The 23,403-nt window shown below is 42.1% G+C and overlaps 1 protein-coding gene across 11 annotated transcripts in view; it reads left to right on the forward strand.

The window, feature by feature from the left end:
* Positions 1-23,403, forward strand: part of METTL15 (methyltransferase like 15) — a 185,818-nt gene that overhangs the window by 130,226 nt on the left and 32,189 nt on the right. For 8 of the 11 annotated variants that reach the window (XM_053282836.1, XM_053282837.1, XM_053282841.1 and 5 more), the window contains 2 exons: positions 7,652-7,843; positions 16,004-16,182. In XM_053282836.1, the coding sequence (XP_053138811.1) occupies positions 7,652-7,843; positions 16,004-16,182 (371 nt within the window). Of the gene's footprint in view, positions 1-7,651; positions 7,844-16,003; positions 16,183-18,963; positions 19,069-23,403 lie in introns of all 11 variants that reach the window. The other 3 variants (XR_008312929.1, XR_008312928.1, XR_008312927.1) reach the window with 1 other exon arrangement.

Here is a 23,403-nt window from a genome sequence, read left to right on the forward strand (position 1 = left end):
GCAAGCAAACAAGGGAGAGAAATTTACAGTGGCAGTAGTGTAGAATGAAACTCTGTGGGCTCATTCTCACAATCCTATGGGACGCTCCTACCTCATGTCTTTTTGGGGCTCTGCAGCTCATTTGCCCACACAAATGCTGCTGCAGCATTCTTCATTGCTGAAAACAGAAGCTGGGGCCTCCACATATCCCATAATGCATTGCATGAGCAGCAGAGAGGCAGCCCTCAGTACTGTAGCAACTCCACTCTGCCTGGCCCCACTTTCCACAGAACTCTGTAGTAAACATGGCCACAGGCAGCGTGGGAACTTTTGATTGTCCTGGTGCTACAGATGACCTAAAGAGAAAGGTAGGACGGCTCTCTTTATCTCTCATCTCACTTTTAACCTGGATAGTGGATCTGGGCTTCCCAGCTTTGGAGTTGGTGAGTTGGGAGGCCTCCTGGTTCCCCAGATGACAATGGGTTACCCAGGAATCTGTGGTCGTGAGAACAGGCTCTGTAAGTGGTCACTAATAAATGGGTATGTTCTCAGCTGCTTTAGTGAATAAGTGTATGGGTCAAAATAGGCAACAGATGGAATAATGCAGATTCTCTGTAATTTGTTTTAAGAAAAGAGATACAAAAGGACAAAGAGTGACTCCACAAGATTATTGACCAGACTAACTACAGGAATGTTTATCTCTCCATAATTAAGTACAATGTAAGATCCTTCATGCAAGATCCTCAGGAGATCTGTTTATGAGAATCTGTGTGTAGTACACTACTACTTTCTATAGATATTATCACCAGGGAAAATTATTAGCAGTTCACATTGAAAAACTACTGGATTAAGTGTACCTTTAAGAACAGCCCCTAGAATAGCTTTCTAAGATGGAACTGCACACACGTTACATAGCCACTTTCAGAACTAAACGCCCAATTTCTACTTCTCTGCAAAGTGGTTTGGAGAAATTGGTGTCTTGCAATAGAGAAGTGGAGGGCAGGGGGGAAAGTGCTCACACATCGCATGATGTTTCTTTTGCAAATTTCTAACCCAGATTACTTTTCTGCAGTTTGGGTTTCATCCTTGTGCTTCCATCAAAAACATGTTTGGCACTGCAGTTGAATCAATAGTGTTAAAACAGTTCATGCACCCCTTCCTCACTCATATCTGCTGCAGTCATCCCTTCCTGATGCTGCTTAGCAGGGAAGAAGTGGCTCGCAGAGTTTGGGTCCATGAGATAGCTCCTTAAAATTGGGATGGAGTACCATTACTTGATATACAGAGGTTGCAGTCAGGTATACTCTATCAAACTATAGCAGATCTGATGCTAAGGAAGGGGTGTACTCCTCCCACATTCTTAGACAATCAGCCCAGGTATGTTTTCCCCCCTTCTAAATTCCCCTCCCAGAAAATTCTTTTCACTTCAGTACCCTGATGAAAGTGTTCTGTCTTTGAGGCATTTTTTATATCTTACACAAACAATCAAATCCCAGTTTCACCTCACAAGTTAAAACATTTTGAAGGGTTGGTATCATTTTATCATTCATTTTTATAACAAACAGATACACAACAAATACAAAATATTACAGCAAAGGTAATTCATTTTATAATAATCACACATATGAGTAATAAACAGAGGTCAGGTCTTTCACATTTCTGTTTACAATCTTGTAGACTGATACATTTCGTCAGTTTGGCCATTACAGCTAAATTCCAAGCTTTCTGAAACCATTCTTAAATAGCTGGAAGATTTGAATCATGGCATTTGGATTTTAGCTGCCATTTTTAAAAAAAATCCACGATAATTCTTAATGCTCCAAACACTCACAGTTTTTCACATATCCAAGAAAAATACTCATCTTATCCTACTTAAAGAAACAACTACAGTTATTCTTTCAGAAACTAAATTGCTGAAGTTGTGATACTATTTCTTTGTTTAAACACATCCAAAATTACTAGTTATTGAGAGTAATTACTATATGATAGCTGATATCCACTTTCCAAGCATATGTTCCTCATCAAAATTGTCATTTATTTATTACCATAATTTAAAATATTTATATCCCATCCCTCCAGTGCATTACATGTTTGTATTATAAATTACATGATTGTTAATATGTAACAATCTCATTAAATCAGTTAAATCTGTAGACAAACCCTCCTACTTGATATTTAGTAGTAAGGATCTTTATGGAAGCAAAAACTTTTACATGTTCCTTATATTAAATGAAATAATTTTGGTTTTAGTGTTGACAGACAACTGTTAGCTGATAACATTAAAAATCTTGCTTTTTAAAATTCTTGTTTTTAACATATTTATATGCCACTTTTTAAGTTAAAAACCTCACACCTTTTGCATAAAACTAACTAAAATAACAGTAATTAATAAACCAATAAAATATAGCAGTGGAACACAAGCCAGGTGAAACTATTTCCTTGATCATTGATCTGCTCTGAAGTCCCACCCTTACTATTGAAGTTGGAACATTTATGATATTTACCAAAACTTACACTCTCTCTTTATCAGACGTTTAAAGAAATAGATAAGATTGATATTATATTTGAGACCTTTGGAATAATGAATTCCCTAGTTTTTTTAAATCACGTATGAGAGACTTTCAGGGCAGTGAAACATGCTTTGATTGAATTGAGGTTGATTCAACAGAAATTTTCCTTATCTTTTGGACACCACAGAGAATGTTTGATAAGGGCTGGTTACAGTCTCCTATTTGTTGGAGATGTAATTTATAAATACGATGTCTATGATTTGGTCTTGTTCCACTATTGTTTCATTCTAGTTTGAAATTCATAAGACTAGCCGACCCCACACAGAGCATCTGTGCGCTCTTTGGGGCTGGCAGTTACCTCTCATCCTCCCCAGTAATCTCTCTGTCCTGTGGACGGGCCCGCCGCCGCTGCCTGTCTCCGGACGGCCCTCTGCCGCCGCTTGACTCCATGGCCGGCCTGCCAGCGGGCTGAATGTTGCCTCCGCGGACAGGCCCGATGCCACCGCTTGTCTCTGCGGCTGGCCTGCCGGCGGGCCAAGTACCGCCTCTGCGGATGGGCCCGCATGCCGCTTGCCTCCGCAGAGAGGCTGCCGCTGCCTCTGGTCTCCTGGGGGTGCCGGTGCCCAGCCAATCAGCTGGGCCACTGGGACGCACATTCCATGGCACACCCAGGATAAATATAGATAGATAGATAGATTGTTAACATGAGTTTTCAGCAATCTTTGCTTGTTAAAAATGTTCATGTGCTTATGAGGTATATTCCTAATATCCGGAATCTATCCCAGTACTACACTTGATCTTAGCCAAAAGGCCGAGAAACAGTCTATCCCTATATCAAGAATTATGGATCCTTCAAGCGTGGGGAGTTGCTAAAAGGATTATCCTACAGCACTGGACTCACTTCTGACTTCTAACTTTGCATAACTGATGTGTGTTCTCGGTAGTTGAACTGGTGGTTTTTTGTTTGTTTGTTTGACAGAATGGTAAAGAGGGAGAGTTTAGTGATCTGGTCTAATTTTATTGAACTGTTTGCAGCTTGAATAAAAATATCCTTAGATGATTTTTTTTCTTTATTAAAATTAATGCTACATATATTACATAAATGGTTAAGGGGGTTTTGTACTTCTTGTATTTTTTCTTTCTTTTTTGTTTTGCTTTTGTTTTTATTTTATTTTATTCATTTTTATTATGTAACCATCCATGTGGATTATTGTTATCTTGTTTGCTTTAGTTGAAATGAAAAGAAAAGTTAAAAGTACTTAAAAGCCTGGACAAATAAATAGGTCTTCACCTGGCATAGAAAATATAGACAAGTGAGCCACCCTGGAGAAAGCATTTCAAAGATGCATCACAACAGAAAAGGAGCTATCTCAGGTCATCATCTGCTTCACCTCAGTTTCCTGGGAAACTTACAAAAAGGCCTCAGATGAGGAACATTATACCAGGCAGATTCATGAGGGAGGAGGCAGTCCTTGAGGTGTCTTGGTTCTAAATGGAATTATAGTGGTAATAGCTACAGAGGGTGAAAGTTCTGCATAGTTTAAGATTCCTGTTAAAGTGTGCTGTCGAGTTGGTGTAGACTCCTGGCGAACATACCCGTGGGGATTTGAACTGGCAACATCATGCTTGCTAGGCAAGTCATTTCCTGCTGCGCCATTAGGTTTGGCTACTTTTTATTTGCTTGCTTGCTTCTGCATCACAAAGCCTCACTCTGTTACAAGTTAGAAGGATGGGGCTTCAGAGTATCTTCAAGGTTAGAAGAAATTTTGCACAATTAGACTGTGTACTTGAAATTTAACTTCTGCATAAATTATACCTCAAATACACAAAACTTAAAACTTCAATAGCATTTTGGGATTTGGGAATTTACTTTTCTTGGCTATGAACTGTAAAATGGTGACTGTAAAAGAGAAATTGTGTATCGTTTCAGTTACCTTTCTTCCTCTAGTTACTTTTGTTGTGGTGGTTTTACCAGTGGGAAGAATTATTTTTTAAATTGAACAAAATTATTTTATTTTCTATGTATGAACACAGATTAATGCTATATATATAATGTGCATGTTCTATATAAAGGGGTGGTTTTAACTTACAGTATCTCCCCTCTTCCCTCTGAACTGTGCCTCCTGGCACTGTGTTTATCTGGATAGTCATATAATTTTACTTAAAATGAATGTAAAATAATTATGTTAAAGAAGAATATTTAAGATATTTGTTTAGGGCTATTTAATTATAGGTGTTTTGCAAAATGAGAAAAATTTTGAGACAGACAAAAAAGAAAAAGAAGTGCTTAACAATGATGATTACACTAAAGTCAACATTTGAAGTTATAAGCCCTTAGGTTGTGATTTCCAAAATGCTAATCCAATTTCTTAAGTGGTGCAGCGGAGAAATGCTTGACTAACAAGCAGAAGGTTGCCTGTTCAAATCACTGCTGGTATGTTTCCCAAACTATGGGAAACACCTATATCGGGCAGCAGCGATATAGGAAGATGCTGAAAGGCCTGTTCAAATCACTGCTGGTATGTTTCACAAACTATGGGAAACACCTATATCGGGCAGCAGCGATATAGGAAGATGCTGAAAGGCCTGTTCAAATCACTGCTGGTATGTTTCCCAAACTATGGGAAACACCTATATCGGGCAGCAGCGATATAGGAAGATGCTGAAAGGCATCATCTCACACTGTGCAGGAGGCGGCAATGGTAAACCCCTCCTGTATTCTACCAAAGAAAACCACAAGGCTCTCTGGGCGCGAGGAGTCGAAATCGACTTGATGGCACACTTTACTTTTACCTTTAATCCAATTTTATCTCACATTACTATTCATCTTTAGACAGCTTGCTTAAAATTCCCTTCTTTGTGTCTCAATTTCAACACTTCTATCAGTACTTAAAGGATTGTATGGTTTTGTGGGAGAAGAGAAGAATGATGGAAAAATAATTTTGTGTTAAACACTTTGAATTGCTGTATGATTTCTGCTTTTTCCAGAGGTTAGTTGTAGTTGAATTTTCTTACGATAATAATATCAACTTGGACTTCCACTACACATGGAATTTTTTAAAAAATAAATAACTCATTAGTATACAGTACAATATCAGGGCATCAAGACACCTTGGGACTGAAAGTTGTTCCATATTTCTGACAATCATCCAGCCCACCACTCCAAGTGAACTTTAACTTGCATGTTGCACCTAATAAATGCTTGTAACCAGACACATTTATGCCAACTTCCAGAACTCCACATCACATTTCCTGATAGCCCCAGCCATCTCCATTAACTACTTGAAGAATGCCTTTATGCAGCCTCATTCAGATATCGGATGGGCAGCGGTAGCGGGGTTGTGAATTAATATATGAGTAGGCTTTTAGTAGAGCGCTTCATGTGCACCTCTCAAGTGTCTTTCATTTACCTTAATGATCTTGATAAAATGCCTGCACCTTTTCAGTAAGTAGGGTTATCCACATGGGACAAGATTGTTTCACTTAATGTTAGGACCTGTGCAGCTACAGAAACTGCTTTGAATAAATCAATTTAGTAGACTTTGGAGAACTAACAGTACTCTGTATGCAATTTCCTTTTTTAGAACACTATGTATCCATGTCTATTTTGACATAGAAATAGACTATTTCAACCAAATAAAGTCTCTTTGTTTTCTAGAGCAGTAGTTTTTACACTGGTGACTTAGAGACTTTCCTGATGTATTATAGGGATTTCTCCAAGTACAAATATGATGAATATTTATATACCGTTTTCCAACAAACGTTCCCAAAGCTTTCCCAAAGGATTTGCAATCTAAAACGTAAGATACAACACCAGTAACAGCCACTGGAGGGATGCTGTGCTGGGGATGGACAGGGGCAATTGCTCTTCCCCTGCTCAGTAAAGAGAATCACCACTTTTAAAAGGTGCCTCTTTGCTCGGTTAGCAGGAGTTACTTGGCCTAGGTCCCATGCCTTCCCTTTTGTCAATGATTGTGATGTAATGAATCTACTATAAAGTTCATATTGATGCAAAATGCTGTTGCTTACTCCCATCTATGCATATTTCACTTCAACTTAATTGAGAGGACATTCTACAGAAAAGTTGTAATGGTAAATGGGTATAAGTAAATTTTTACTTGAGATTCTTTAAAAACACCATAGTCTTTCAGGATTATTAAAAGCCACAATAATCAGTTAAAGTCTCATTTGTTCAGTGTATGAAAAGACAAGCTAAACACAGTTCTGCAAAAAGATGCCTAATTGTTCATTTATTTATTTCTTAAATAATGTATCTGAGTTCAAGATGTTGGAAATTATTTTCATAGTTTAAAATGGCTAGTCTTTGAGCATATAACACTTTATCAAAGTAGATTAAAATTGTCAGCAGTGAAGAATGAAAGTGTCACCACTGGAGACAGAGGGGCTGTTTTTTTAAGAGGCATGGTGCCATGTTTTGCGATATCAGTAGTATACAAACTGCATTCTTCAAACTAAGTAAAAAATAAAAACTGCTTCTCTCTCTTGCAAGTTCTGCAACTTCTTTGCATGTTTGTTAAAGTATGTTGGCCTGTTTATTAAAGTAACTAGATAGCTCACATCTAAGAATTTGTATCTTGCAAGGCTTCAAATCTGAGCTGTCCGTTCTGAGTTCCTTAGTTATAAAGCTAAGCATGGATGACTTGATTATAATATGCAATACAATAATGATTCCATCTATTGCCTTAAAGCTTAGCAGTACGACACATTAAAATGCTGTTGTTCTGCAACACATTTGGGATTGTGTGAATGTTGAAGGGTTGACATTTTAGGGTTAAAATAGTAGGGACAAGCAAATGGGGATATCAGGGTCAGAGAGCAGAAGTTAATTTACCCTCTTCTGGATTCTCCAGCATTGGTAGATCTCTATTGTGGTAGAGGGAGGAAAGAAACTAGCTGAAGGGAGTGGGGGTGCTGTCTTGGGTCCCTTGTTAGGTCTGGGCCCTACATATGATATTGAAACTGTTCAAATAAAAAGCATATGATGGTATTCTTGCATGATGATTATTGACATTCCAGTTACAGTGCTGGCTTCTGATAGAGGAGCTGTTGATAGTATTCATAGAATTCCCATTTTTAAAATGAAGGGTAATCATTGCTGCCTTGATTCTAAGTGTGTTTTTTCTTTCCTCTGATTCTTACAGGCAACAAATTCAAGCTCTTCTAGGACAGTTTAGTCAAGCAGAAGTCTTGTTAACTTCTGTTGGAGTGCAGCCAGGAAGTCTGGATGGAGTCCTTTTGGATGCTGGTTGCTCTTCTATGCAACTTGATACTCCCGAAAGAGGTTTTTCCCTACGAAAAGATGGTCCTTTGGACATGAGGATGGATGGTGGCAGGTACATATTGATAAAACATTTCTCCCTTCAACAAGAAATCAGTTTCTCAACAGCATGCAGAATTTAATTTCCTTTTCAGACTTTAGAGCTGTGATCACACCCCTATATCTACCTCTGCATATACATAATAAATCAGCTTTTATTTTCTTTGGCAAAATGGTTTTCATTTAGACATTAGTGCCAATTTTTCTTTCTGCACTGGGGCATTACAAATGCTTATAATGGTAAGGGTTCTAAATCTGGGATTTAAACTTGGAATGACAAATAACAACAGAAAGCAAATCGTAAACAAGCAACATAGAACTGGAATGTGAGTGGTGAGATTGTTTCTATATAATTATTTTATGTTGGCAAAGCAGCCCCCATGTTGGTTGAAAAGGTTCATTTTGTATAGACAAGATTCTTACATAGGCTAATCTAATGCTAGAATTAGTTTCAAGATAATGGAAACTACTCCCCAGTATTTTGCATTTTAAGAAGAAACTGCCTGGCCAGATAGTCAAGCATCCAAAACAATAGCTGTCTGAATGTTATGCCTGCAACTGTACCCAAATACAATCTAGTCATACCTTGCCCCCCAATTATCAAGAGCCCTAACTGCTTTTGTTTCCTATTGGCTAGTATTGTCTCATCTATTCTGTGTCCATGATGCTTGGCCTGATAATTAGCATAGCTGCACCCACCCAAGAAGTCCCCTTTTCAGGGTCCTCTCATATCTTCTTGGTTTTGTTTTAGCTCCAGTAATCTATATTATTAATTCTCCAAGACGGGCCATGCGTGGGGACGTGGTAGAAAGGAGGCGATTGGCTGACAGAGTTTGCAAGCAGAAGTATCTGATTGGCCAGCAGAGGTGTATCTAGGGAAAATAGCACCTAGGGAAAGCACTGAAATTGCGCCCCCGTCCAAACATCTGACACCCATCTTTCAGATAACTTTACTATACTATCAGCTGAAAAATATAAATCAAGCTCGTTAATCTTTTAAAATATCAAAAAATATTTAGCAGTGGATGTAGCCAGACCAAAAAATGCTGGAAAACTACAAATTTCAGTATGCAGGGGCTCATGAAATAGCCAAATACTATGTGGAGGTGTACTTGCAAAACTAAACAGAAGTGCCTATCTAATTCTTTACTATGCATTGTAGCATCACTATTACATAAGTTTTAAAAATAAATGGAGAATTTGGCTTTTCCCAGATACTCTGAAAATAATTAAAGGATATGCAGAGTAAACTGTGTCACTGCTTGGAATATATTCTAGTATTTCAGAAAGATAGTTAAAATGAGAGAAAGAGAGCAAGAAACTCCCAGTAGGCCTTAATACTCAGGATTTCACACTGATTCAAAGACAAACTCACCATTAATAGCCATATTATTAAGACACCACATTTAACTCACTTATCATAAGAAGTAAGTAAGAGCAAATGAATACAATCTTAGCTTATAAGCTTCAGCTCAGTATTCACAAGCCCTGGTTCTTTGTACATAGTGCTAAACTGAATATGTGTGCAGTGACTTATATTATATTAAATTGAATATTTTTTTACCTGTAGTCCCTTTGGGGCGCTTCCTATAGGCCATGGGAGGGGGGCGTCTGCAAAGGTTACCCCTCCCACCGCTGGCCTCTAGGGCCTCGCAGAGACCATTTGAGCATGTGCAGTGGCTATTTTTTAAAATAATTTTTTTTAATGGCCGCTGAAAACAAAATGGCCACCGTGCATGCTCAAATGGCCTCTGTGAGGCCTGGCATGGCCTAGGATCTCACAGAGGCCGTTTGAGCATGTGCAGTGGCCATTTTGTTTTTGGTGGACATTTTTTAAAAAATTAATTTTAGGAATTTGCGCCCCCCCTTCAAGTGGTGCCCAGGGCACGTGCCCTGCCTGCCCTACCCTAGATACGCCCTTGTTGGGCAGTGGGGATTCCATATGCAGCTAGGGAGAAGGAGCCTGTGAGAGCAGAAGCACCATGGTGATTGGGCAGTGGGGATTCCCTATGCAGATAAGGAGGAGGAGCCTGTGATGGTTAAGGTCAGTTTGAATGCAACTATTACTGGTTGGAAGATGTTCTTGATTGTAGAGGAAAGGAATCTATATATAAAAAAGGATATCAGGCAGGGGTCTGCAAAAAGACAGGTTGTGAGGGAAGAAAGAGCCCCTTCAGGAGAAGGAGGATGCCGTTGGGTGAATTAAATGAAGAAACAAGATGAACAAAATCTGTTAACTCAGGGAGGGAGGGAGGGAGGGGGAAGAAAGAGTAGGGAAGAGCGAGTGGAGGAGAGAAAAAGAGAAAAAGAAGGGAGGGGGAAGAGCGACAGAAGGAAGGGCAAGGGACAGGCCTGAGCCTGTCAGCCGCCTGAGGGGAATGAGTGGCCATGACAGCATTAGCAGCAACGAAGGGTCCAGTCAACCACTGCTGCTGTTTGAGGCTACCGAGGTCATTGTCAGAGGGAGGTAGGCAGGCAAGGAACGGGCCTGGGCCTGTCAGCGGCCTGAGGGGAACGAGCGGCCATGGTGGTGGCAGCAGCGAGGAACAGCCCGGTCAATCACTGCTGCTGCTCCTGGGGGGAGATGCAGGAGCGGGGCTCGGATGAGCGTGGGGAGGTCTCTGGAGATAGGGGGCTGCAGCTTGGCCAATAGGTGGCAGCAATGCTGCAGCCACGACCAAGAAGGGTGAGGGGGGTGGAAGCAATGGGAGGAGGAGCAGGAGTGCAGCTCAGGTGAGGGTGGGGAGATCTCTGAGTTGAGGGGAGCAATCAAGTACTAATGCACAGATGCTCTAGAGCATGCAGGAGTTCCAGCATTGAAGTGGAGAGAAATAATGGCAGCGGTCAGGATGCAGAGGTGGAGGGCCAGCTGGCGAAGCCCCTCCAGCCAGAAGAGGAAGAGGAGGCGGTGGTGGGGAGAAATAATGGCGGCGGCGAGGAGGTGGGCAGATGGCGGACAAAGCTATACCAGTTGGGAGGAGGAGGTGGGAGGTGACGGTGGGATGGCCTGGCCCTGGCCCACCCAATGGGGAGAGTTGCAGGGGAGAGAGAGAGAGCTGCAGGTGGGAGAGCGAGCGAGCTGTGGGGGGAGAGTGCGAGCGAACGCGCTGCGGGGGGAGAGAGCGAGCGCATGGCAGGGGATGGAGCGAGTGCGCGCGGTGGGGGGATGGAGCGAGTGGGCGTAGCGGGGGGATGGAGCGAGCGAGCCAGCGCGCGGCACGGGAGAGAGCAAGCCAGCGCGCGGCGGGGGGGGAGCGAGCGAGCCAGCGCGCGGCGGGGGGGAGCGAGCGAGCCAGCGCGCGGCGGGGGGGAGCGAGCGAGCCAGCGCGCGGCGGGGGGGAGCGAGCGAGCCAGCGCGCGGCGGGGGGGAGCGAGCGAGCCAGCGCGCGGCGGGGGGGAGCGAGCGAGCCAGCGCGCGGCGGGGGGGAGCGAGCGAGCCAGCGCGCGGCAGGGGGGAGCGAGCGAGCCAGCGCACAGCTGGGGGGAGAGAGCGAGCCAGCACGCAGCGGGGAGGACAGAGCGAGCCAGTGCGCGGTGGGGGGGAGAGCGAGCGGGGGGAGGGCGAGCGCCCTGCGGGGGGAGAGAGAGCGAGAGAGCTGCGGGGGGATGCCACAGGCTTAGTGCAAAGGGTCAGCTAGTTGAACCTAAATCCTTGATCCAGGTGTGCTTTCAGGAGCAGACTTCCTGGAGAAGACCCTGGAGTCCACATACTCTCCTCATTGCCCTGAGTTTTGCTCTAGTGGTGTTCTGAGAGCAACTACTAGAACATGTGTTGCTTCAGTTTCTCTCAGAACTCCTGAGCCAACTGTCTCATTGTTATACTTCAGTGTTCTCACACCCTATGATTTGGAACCTGGCTTGTTGGTACATTCTTGCCCAAGCCCAGAGGCGTAACTATAGGGGGGGCAGGGGGGGCACGTGCCCCGGGCGCCATCTTTTCTGGTCACATGGGGGGCGCCACCATGACCAAAATTTTTTTTTAAAAAAAAATTTAATTTTTTGTTAATACAAATGTTTCCTGCTCAGTGCAGCAGCGCTGCAGCAGTCAAGGGAGCACGTCGGTGCCCCCTTCCCCACGAGCGGTCCCTTCTGCGCCGCCTGCAGCCCCCCCCCATTGCTTTGCTGGCGCCTGGCGGCCAGTCAGTGGCCTGGCTTGGCGGCGGCAGGCGCTTGTGAGGAAAAACCTAAGTATAATGTAGTATGTTGGGGGGGCGGTGGGGGGGGCGCCATTTCAGTGCTTGCCCCGGGCGCCGTTTTCCCTAGTTACGCCTCTGCCCAAGCCTCACATGGAATCTTTGAACCAGGTGCTCATTAGGTACCCAAGGTGGGCACAGGAACTCCTTGAACTAGGTGCTAGCCAGGCCTTTTCACATCCTGTTCTACTTTACTATGGTGTGGAACTTCCTGGTTCCCTATTTGTAATCCACTCATCTCTCTCCTTTGGAGATCTGCTTCCTCAGCAGGTAGGATTGGTAAAATCTTTGCTTTCCCCCATCTCCCTCTTCCATACTTTTGTGTTACAGCTGCTTGGCTCATGCTTATTATTCACTGCCTGATTATTGGATGTTTAGGTTTCTTTTTAGAATGTGAGCCCTTTGGGGACAGGGAGCCATCTTATTTGTTATTTCTCTTTGTAAACCGCCCTGAGCCATTTTTGGAAGGGCGGTATAGAAATCAAATTATTATTATTATTATGCTTGTTTACACAGTCAGACAGGTGTTATTGACTGGTTTGTTTTATTCAGACATTGAGTCCTTCCCAAGGACCTGGGATGGCTGAATTTTATTGTCAGTTGTTATAGATATCGTCACAGAATATAGGCTGTTCCCAGTAAAGCTGCTTTTTGTAATTGGCTGATGGTGATTTCTGTGGCCCCTATGGTGTTGAGGTGCTCTTCAAGGTCTTTTGGAACTGCACCCAGGACACCAATGACCACTGGGATTATTTGGGTCTTTTTCTTCCACAGCCTTTCAATTTCAATTTGTATTATTTCTTGTTTACACAGTCAGACAGGTGTTATTGACTGGTTTGTTTAATCCAGACATTGAGTCCTTCCCAAGGACCTGGGATGGCTGAATTTTATCATCAATACTGTTGGTTATTATAGATATCGTCGCAAAATATAGGCTGTTCCCAGTAAAGCTGCTTTTTGTAATTGGCTGATGGTGATTTCTGTGGCCCCTATTGTGTTGAGGTGCTATTATTATTATTATTATTATTATTATTATTATTATTATTATTATTTTCCTTTAATAAAAACCTTTCTTTGGAATAGTCTTGGCTTCTGAACCATGATTGTCTCTCTCAAGGTACTCTGCTCTGATGCTCCCCTGTCTGGACTACAATTCCTAAAGATATACACTCTGCTCATGCTAATTTTGTTAAAGGTGCTGGTATTGTGTTTGATGGTCAGCTCAGCTGCCTATCTTCAATCAAGACACTGAAGTCATTCTCTGCAGAACTTACAGTAAACCTGCAAAGAACTGCACTGTTAGACTCCACAAGTCAGAAGGACATTCCCATTTCATAGTGTAACTAAAATAAGTAACATCTGAGCATGTGCTGACAGAGTGGAACCTAAGACGTAAGTTTTGGGCGGTATAAAAATATGTTAAATAAATAAATAAATCCACTCATTTCATCCACACAGACCAGAGCTGCAATTAAACTTGTTTTAATAATGGAGATGGTAAGAATTCCCATACATTGGAGTTAGGGCTCATTATAGATACAGGAAATATGGATGCCATGTATTCATCTTATGAACTTGCCAATAACAAGTTTGGTGGTATGAATATTTTCAAGATAATATTCATTTTGAAAATGAATGTTTTAATCAACATTGCTTGTCAAATAACTCCACTGACCACAGTCTGTTTCTGGGCACAGTTCAAAGTGCTTGACGCTGACCTTTAAAATTCTGTATGGTTTGGGACTGGATACCCAAAGAAATGTTTGCTCCTGCATTAAAATGCCTGTGCATCACAATAGTCCTTAGAGGTTCTCCATCATAGGACGATGACCAGAGCCAGGGCCGTCCTTAGAGAGCCCTGGCAGGGTGCAGGGCCCGGGGCAAATCAGCCTGTGCAGGGGCCCCTTCCAGTTAATTCTAATGGAGGTTAAAAGAGCGGGGCCCAGGGTGGTCACCCTGCTTGCCATGCCCTAAGGACAGCCCTGACCAGAGCGCAGACTTTTCAGTGGCATCCTACATGTGGAATTCCTTCTGCAGGGTGGCTTGCCTGGTACCTACATTGTGTTCTTTTGGGTACCAGGCATACTATTTCTTCTTATTCTCCCAAGCCCTTTAAAATTATATTCATGTTATCTGCTGGGTTTTCACGGCAGTTTTAGTGTTTGTGTAATTGTCCTTCCCCTGCTTTTATTATTCATCTTATTATGTCTTCATTTTGAAAACTGTAATGGGAACTCAGTTAAAGAGTGGTATGTATAAAATAAAGATGTTCCACATCAGTGCTGTTATCTGTGTCTGCCACTGTGTCAGCATTTGTTTCTGCTACAAGAAGCATATTAGACTGTTACATTATGTGCTTAACAATACACTTCACTAAATATATTTAGCAGTTCTGGGTAATCTGTGTAAATTATATGCAACCACTTTTTAAAAAATCTAGAGTCAATATCTCAGCAAGTTTACTAACAGAACAAACAACTAGAGCTACCACAATTGATAATGGCAGTGAACTTGTATATAGAGTACATGTGGCTATGGTACCTGCAGGACTTTGGTGTCCATGAACTGTGATTATGCAAAGTTCTAGAATGGACAGACTAATGTGAATGCCGTGTGGGGAAGAATGAAGAAAACAGAGCGAGCCCTAAGAATGGTTTGGCCCAAATAATCCTGTGAGGAATTCTGTATAAAAACATTATCTAGGACAGAGAGTCTGTCATACTACAAATGCAAATTAATACAGCCAAGAAAGGTACACAGCCTTATCCAAAGGCTCTATAAATGTAGTTTAAAAGCAAGGCATGTATATTTCATATTGTGTATCAAACCCTGCTAAAAGACCTGGTAGATATTTCTGCTGCTCCGAATTATAATATATTTTCTTAAAGTTACTTTTGCGATGTTGAAGCAGGTTTATTTGATGCAACCATCAACTGGGAAGAAATATTAATTAACACTCATTCACACACTCTCTCTCTCTCTCTCCCTCTCACACACAAAATAAGCCCAGAATAGAGGCAATGTAAAGTGGTACCTTTGATACTGCTACCTACTATTCTGCAGCTCTTGGGAAAGCTCAGTTGTTGAAGGCATTTTCCTTATTCCCTTTGGAACACTGTCAGAAACCAGTAGTATAGCACACAATGCTTTTGCCTGGTAGTGTCTTCATAGAAGAATAGGATCCATGAAATTGGGGTGACCAAATGCTACATGAATATGGGTGCTCCAGTGCTTACATGGAGCTTCCTTGCCTGCAAGACACACTCAGTGCTCAGAATCAGAGGCAGTATGTACACGAAACTCCTCAAACCATTCTAAAAAGATGGAACTGGAAGGAAGGAGTATTGGTTATTTTTTATATGGTGGGGATGTTATCCAGACAGATGATTTCTAATATCTTTCTTGCAAAAGATAAACCATTTCTGAATTGTGAGACCTTTAAGTGATCATTAAATACCTCACATTTTCTTCACAGAAGATAATTTTTCATAACACCAGATGTGAGGGAAAAGGTCACAGAGATTAAGGTTTTCTTTTTTGATCAGGAAATAGATCAAGCAATGTGATGCCTTGGAAAAATATCTGCTTGTAAAATGAGTTCATGTCCTGGCATTATGCAAGCAAAGGCTGCCATAGCAGTAGTTTGTCTTTTGAATTGTACTTGAGCTACAGCTATTTTTTTAATGCACTTCTTATAATGTTAAAGTTTATGATAAAAAGGCATTTCAGCTATTCTTTGTAGCTAATTAATGTTAGGAGGTTGGGGTGGAGGAAGAGAGCCTCCATATTATGAATTAATAAGAGGATGATTTACAAGGTAGAAGCTATTTCTGCTTAAAAATGATTTCTGCCTCATTGCAAAATCTCCGAAGCACTTGTATGCAGTGAGTGTGTGTTTGACTTTATGTCTCAATGCTGTGAAGCTTCACCCCTTGTCAATGAAAGCTGACGTCAGTGAACTAATTGGCTCTTCTTGTGCGTAGGTATCCTGACATGCCCACTGCTGCTGATGTTGTGAATGCCTTAGATCAACAGGCGCTTGCGTCCATCCTGAGAACATACGGGGAGGAGAAGCATGCTAAGAAAATAGCTTCGGCAGTTGTTCAGGCACGCAGCATCTACCCCATCACCAGAACTCAGCAGCTTGCCAGCATTGTTGCAGGTATCCTCATTAATTCTGAGCAGTATCTGAGAGAGAGAAAATACTAATCCACCAAGTCCCAGAGGGATCTATTTGTACTTGAAATCATGCAGGATCTAATCCTGCCTATCCTTCTCTAATTTCAGCTATTTTTCCATATGCTCTGCCTTTTTAAACTGCAGGTTGCTGATTAGTTTAATAATAGATTTTACATAAAGACGTTTATAATTTTGTCTATTAAGGTGGGATAACAAGAGCAGAGGGAATGTTTCCTCCATATTGTTGAGAAGCCCTCAACTAAAAATATATTGACAGAGCTTCTGTCTTAGTTCCAACAATCTAATTTTGTTATATGGCAAGATGCCACATTTGCCCAACAAGCCAAATAACAAATATATCAACTTATTTTTCTGTTGTAAACCATGATTTGACAAAGTGATGAATTGGGTATTTCAGTCACTGGTGCTTACAATATGAACTTAATAAGGTTTATTAAAACCTACGATCTTGGCTCCTGTTCACTAGAAACCTTTGTAGGCTCAGCTTTGAGCCAGCTCTTATGACCCCAGCCCACATGGTTTTCTGGATGCATGGTGAACTTATAGCAAAGCCCTTATCAAGCTGTTTCGCCATGCATCTAGATACTGAATGAGTGGCAAGCTTTTGGAACAACTGTTTCAGGATAAAGCAATTTCTTCATTGTATCCTACGATGAAAGTTCCTAACTTTCCTATTATGTATCCTATGCTGAAAGTTCATTTCACAAAAGAAATCCTACTTCTATAAAATGGTGGATAGTCTCCTGGAAGCAATCTTAGGTCTTGTCCTCCGTGACCACTGACAAATTGCTTCCCCTCAAAGCCACTGTGGCACCTCACTTTCTGGAGTATTTGGGTGAATGTTAACTAAGTTTTCTAATGGAAGACTCTATAAAGTTGCCCATTGATCAGTTCACACTCTAATCAGGATGCTTAACCTTTGAGAATGTTGCGTATATGTATTTAATCAGAAGGAGTAGTTAATCTTTTAGGCCCTGTCCAAACTCAGTTATATTAATAGGAACATAGGAAGCTGCCATATACCAAGTCAGACCATTGGTCTATCTAGCTCAGTATTATTGCCTTCACAGACTGGCAGCGGCTTCTCCAAGGTTGCAGGCAGGAATCTCTTTCAGCAATATCTTGGAGATGCCAGGGAGAGAACTTGGAAGCTTCTGCTCTTCCCAGAGCAGCTCCATTCCCTGAGAGGAATATCTTACAGTGCTCACACATCAAGTCTCCCATTCATATGCAACCAAGGTGGACCCTGCTTAGCTAAGGGGACAAGTCATGCTTGCTACCACAAGACCAGCTCTCCTCTCCAACAGTATTGTGATTTTGCAGCACCTAAAGTTAATCACAAAACTCTGTTAAACAAAATTAAATCTCACAAGGGCCGTGTGTTACAGTACTATTTTTACTATTTCTCGTTTGAGAACTGGTCAGAGAGACTAAAAATTGGATCTGGGAAACTTGATAAAATTTCAGCAGTGACGTACGTTCATAACATGTATCTCTTTCCTTCAGTAGCATGTGGTGTTCTGCAAGGAGCCTGGAAGGAGTATTCCATCAGCATAAATGTTTCAAAACTCACAGAGCCAGACTCTGTAATCAGATGGCTAGTTGCATACAGTGCAAGGACCTTTTGCACAACACCTAGGGAATTCAAGAAGTCTCACATAAAAATACACAGAAGCCCTCTTTTCCCCCTCACAGTCAGCATCTCTACTCACATCTGAACTTTTGGAGCCTTCCCAATGCACAACATTTGGTTCTATGCTTACAGACATACTGGTTGCCACCAGTACATCTGGTGGCAACTTGGAACTGGGCCTTTTCTGTAGCTGCTCCTGGCCTATGGAATGCACTCCCCGCAAATATCTGCAGTTTAGGCTTGCTGTTGGCCTTCAAGAGAGCCCTAAAAACTTGATTTGGCATTGCCTTCCAAGTTTTTTTTAAATTAAGTATTTTAATTGGGTTTGAATGGTTTTGAATTGTTTTTATATTGTTTTGAGCACTGTGTTTTAAATGGTGGGTTTTTTGTGACTTTTAAAACTTGTACACCACCCAAGCCTTCTGATGGGGCGGTTTATAAAAGTAATAAATAAATACAGATGAAACAAACAAATCTCTTTAAAATTAAACTCATTGGGTTATATGGGTGATGTGACTGTGTTGGTAGCCACGGCATACAGAGAGCATATAGATATTTTGGCATTTAGACCTACTGGAGAATGGACATTGCCATCTGCTGGCAGGTAATTTGTCCCATGAAGAGGTTTGTCCCTTAAACTTTAATACGGAAAACAAAATACCTTCTTCACTTGGTTCTGTGCTTATAAATGAAGCAAACTCTCTTGAAAACCTTTACCCCAGCTCATGGTTTATTGGAAGGACACAGGCTGCAGTTAATTTATAGAAGCAGAAGTGTCAGCACTGGAAACTCCCCATTTTAGTAATGTTGATGCTGTTGTTGCAAGTAGTATCAATAACAATATTTACAAACTTTAAACAGAGCATAAGAGACATTGCTTAGTCCTAGCTAGACTACCATGGTATTCTGGACTAGAATAACAATCTTTTATCTTGTTCATTCCCGGTAATGAGACATGAGACCTCTGCAAGTATCTTTAATGTCAGTGCATCAAGGGACTTTTGTCTAATGATTTTTTCTCAATGTACCTGTTGTATTTGCCCCTCATTTAGGGAGCTAGTGTTATCTGATAGCTTTATATAGTAACTTAATTTTCCCTGCTTCATTTAGATTTGAGACTTGTTGATAGATCGTAGTAAGATCATGTCATCATCTGAACTTAACTTGATGGGAATTGAAGTTTGAGGGCCAAAGACATTTGAAAAAGAATCTTAGGTAAATCTAGTTTTATCTATTCAAGTTCAAGACTTTTAATTAAAAGTTTGAAATTTGTCATATTGCTTGAGTTTCAGATGGATATGAATTAACATCAGAGATCCTAGACAAAAGAACATAAGCTGCGTCACTGAAACTTATTAAATGTGATTCATATTTAACAGGAAATTCCTGTAAACAGGTGCCCGATCAGAATTAATGTTTAAAATCAACCACTCTCCCACACACTGGAGACTCGAACACTGCCCATTGGTAGGCTCAGCACGTTGCTCATTTCATTCACAAGCTTAAAATCTCAACGCATTTTAACATGTGAATCTATTTGGTTTTAAATAGTGTAAGCAAAATCAGGGTATCCCAGAACTGAAAAGCATAATTTCTCTCCTTGGGATTTTAAATCATTCATCTTGCCAGAAGCGTGGGGTTTTTATGAATGAAATCCATTCTGCATGCTTCTCATACAGATTTTGTTCTATTATTATCTATAGTAAAGCCTGTTACCAGGCAAGATTTTTCTTCTACTGCCAATGTGATTTTCTGTTTTATGGAAAGGTCAGAATAAAATGGGTTTTCCCTCTTCTGCTCAAAAATTCTCCACACAGATTCTTAGTTTAGTTTATTAATTGTTAAATGATATACACCTCTTCCTAATTAGACTTAGAATTAAGATTAGAAGGCATCCAAAGAAGGGAGAACATTGCTAATTTATTTCTATAGCTTTTTTCCTGGCTGACTCCAGCAGAGAGAAACCTGCTGTAGAATTTGGCACAAGCCACTGTACCATCAAACCCCTAACCTACCTAACAACAGAAATGCCAAACAGCGGGTCACATCTATATTATTAATTCTCCAAGACGGGCCATGCGTGGAGACATGGCAGAAAGGAGGTGATTGGCTGACAGAGGGGGAGGAGGTGATTGGCTGACAGAGGGGGAGAGAGTTCCGGAGCAGCAGGAAGTTTTGTGGGGCACTCAGGGGCACCATGAAGCAGCAGGGAGCTCAGAGGCTGGGGGCTGCTTCAGGAGTTAGAGAGTTGGCCCTGGGGGCTGTGGGGGGCAGACGATTGGCTGAGCTGTGTCATGAAGTGGCAGGGAGCTTGGAGGCTGTCAGGCAAGCGGGTAACAGTCCCTGGCAGTGGCAGGGGGAAGCAAGGACTGCGAGACAGAGATAGAAAGATGGAGGACAGAGAGAGAGATAGAGAGAGGGAGCTGTGGGGAGAGTGAGCGAGAGTTGCGGGGGACGAGAACGAGTGAGAGAGTTGCAGGGGGCGAGAGCAAGCAAGAGGGTTGCGGGGGGCAAAAGCAAGCGAGAGAGTTGCAGGGGGCGAGAGCGAGCAAGAGTTGCAGGGGCAAAAGTGAGCGAGAGAGTTGCAGGGGGCGAGAGCGAGCAAGAGAGGGGGGTTGCGGGGGGTTGCCACAGGCTCAGTGCACAACTGCACAGATGCTCTGTGCAGGGTCAGCTAGTTGAACCTAAATCTCTAAGTGAGCGAGAGAGTTGCGGGGGGTGAGAGCAAGAGAGTTGTGGGGCAGCAAGAGCAAGTAAGAGAGTTGTGGGGGTGGCGAGAGCGAGCAAGAGAGTTGTAGGGGAGGTGAGAGCGAGCAAGAGAGTTGTTGAGGGGGAAGAACATTGTGGGGGTGGCGAGAGTTGTGGGGTGCGGCAAGAGAGTTCTGGGGGCAGTGAGAGCGAGCGAGAAAGTTGTGGGGGGCGGTGAGAGCAAGCAAGATAGTTGGGGGGCGGATGCCACAGGCTCAGTGCACGACCGCACAGATGCTCTGTGCAGGGTCAACTAGTAGATAACTGAACTGCAGTTTTGGTTCCATCTTCTAAAAACACTTGTCCTTTCTGACACATAAGGTCCTGGCTGTATTTCATGTGACACTGCTCTTGATGTATATTTAGAAACTCCAGCAGGTCTAGAATATGATGGTCTGCTTCTAATGGGAATAAATGGATGAATGAATGAATGGGAGTACATTACTCCTAATGTAGTGTAATGTAATGATCTAGACCCATTTCAAACTGGCTTTCAGCCGGGCTATGGGGTGGAGACTGCCTTGGTTGGCCTGATGGATCATCTCCGATTGGCAATTGACAGAGGAAGTGTGACTCTGTTGGTCCTTTTGGACCTCTCGGCGGCTTTCAATACTATCAACCATAGTATCCTTCTGGAACGTCTGAGGGGGTTGGGGGTGGGAGGCACTGTTTTACAGTGGTTCCGCTCCTATCTCTCGGACAGGTTACAGATGATGTCGATTGGAGATTGTTGCTCTTCAAAATCTGAGCTTAAGTGTCCCTCAAGGCTCCGTACTCTCTCCAATGCTTTTTAACATCTACATGAAACCGCTGGGAGAGATCACCAGGGGATTTGGAGCTGGGTGTTATCAGTATGCTGATGACACCCAGATCCACTTCTCCATGTCAACCTCTTCAGGTGATGGCATATCCTCCCTAAATGCCTGCCTGGAAGCAGTAATGGGCTGGATGAGGGAGAATAAACTGAAGCTGAATCCAGATAAGACAGAGGTACTTATTGTGCGGGGTCAGGACTCCAGATATGATTTTGATCTACCTGTTCTGGATGGGGTCACACTTCCCCAAAAGGAACAGATCTGCAGTCTGGGAGCACTCCTGGATCCACACCTCTCCTTGGTTTCTCAGGTTGAGGTGGTGGCCAGGAGTGCTTTCTATCAGCTTCGGCTGATATGCCAGCTGTGTCCGTTTCTCGAGATCAATGACCTCAAAACAGTGGTACATTTGTTGGTAACGTCCAGACTTGACTTCTGTAATGCGCTCTATGTGGGGCTGCCTTTGTACGTAGTCCAGATACTTTAATTGGTTCAGAATGCGGCAGCCAGGCTGGTCTCTGGGTCGTCTCAGAGAGACCATGTTACTCCTTTGCTGATGGAGTTACACTGGCTGCTGATAGGTTTCCGGGCAAAATACAAAGTGCTTGTTATAATTTATAAAGCCCTAAACGACTTAGGTCCTGGGTATTTAAGAGAGCGTCTTCTTCGCTACGAATCCCACCACCCAGCTGAGGAAGTCCATCTCCAGTTACCGCCAACTCGTTTGGTGGTCACACAGAGACGGGCCTTCTCAGCTGCTGCCCTGAGATTGTATAATGCACTCCCTGCTGAGTTATGATCGTCCCCATCTCTGGCTATTTTAAAAAAAACATTTGAAAACCCTTTTTTTTACCCAAGCCTTCTCAGGTTTTTAATTAAAAATACTGTTTGTTAATTTTATAGTTTTAAAATTATTGTATTGTTTTAACTTTTCTATATGTGTTATATGTTGCATTGTTTTAATTTTTATATGTGTTTTAATTGTTAGCCACCCAGAGACGTATGTTTGGGCAGGATATAAATTTAATAAATAATAGGTTCTAATGTCTGCACTGGCTCCCTGTTGCCTTCTAAGCATAATTTCATGGTGTGCAGCTTTGGCCTAGAAGTTTCCCAAGTTGGTGTTCTGAGTCATGGACAGGCAGCTGTGGGTACACACATGTATAGGATGTAGGTTTAAGCAAACATGGATGTAGGTTTAAGCAAACATAACAACTGACAGAACTAAAAGCAAGCTTATGAGAGGGGAAGAGCATGTCAGCCTTGATTACTGGGTGCCTGGCAAGATAACAGTTCTTTTATTACCATTCAGTTACTTGGCAATGCTAACAAACCTTCATCTCGTGCCACATTTATTAAATGCCTTGAAAACATCTCAGTTAACCTACTTTTTTGACAAAACGTTTTCCCTTGTTGGGCTGATGCAAACAACAAAACTCTTTTTAAATAATTTGGTAGACAGTATTGAAAGTTGTTGCCATGTTTGTTTCAGAGATATATATATTAGGCGAGGGAAATGATAATATTCCACAGAAAGAGTAATAAACATTTTCAACTGTCACATGCACAATTATTTCTTATCCCCTGGAGAGAAAAGCTGTTCCGTTTTGACATACAATGACCCTTTGGCATAGGGCCTGACAAAAATGTGAATATATTCATAAAATTCTTGCAGGTAATGAAGTTCTAGATTGGTACAGGAAACCAGTCAGTCGCCTGCTCATTTTATAAATGTATTGCTATGTCATGAAGCTGCTTATCCAGTTTATGGTGTCATGATGAAGCAGCTCCTCTTAGCCGTCTACATTTATTGCAGACATCTCAAAACAGGAATACAAAATTCAGTGGCACAGATCTCATGGGGAGTGCCCTTGATTCAATTACGTTTGTAATTGACTGAATACTGTTTACATAGCTCCTAGTTGTTTATTATTATTATTATTATTATTATTATTATTATTATTACACAGTCAAACAGGTGTTATTCACT

The sequence above is a fragment of the Hemicordylus capensis genome, chromosome 1 (genome assembly GCF_027244095.1).
Source record: "Hemicordylus capensis ecotype Gifberg chromosome 1, rHemCap1.1.pri, whole genome shotgun sequence".
Lineage (NCBI taxonomy): Eukaryota > Metazoa > Chordata > Lepidosauria > Squamata > Cordylidae > Hemicordylus > Hemicordylus capensis.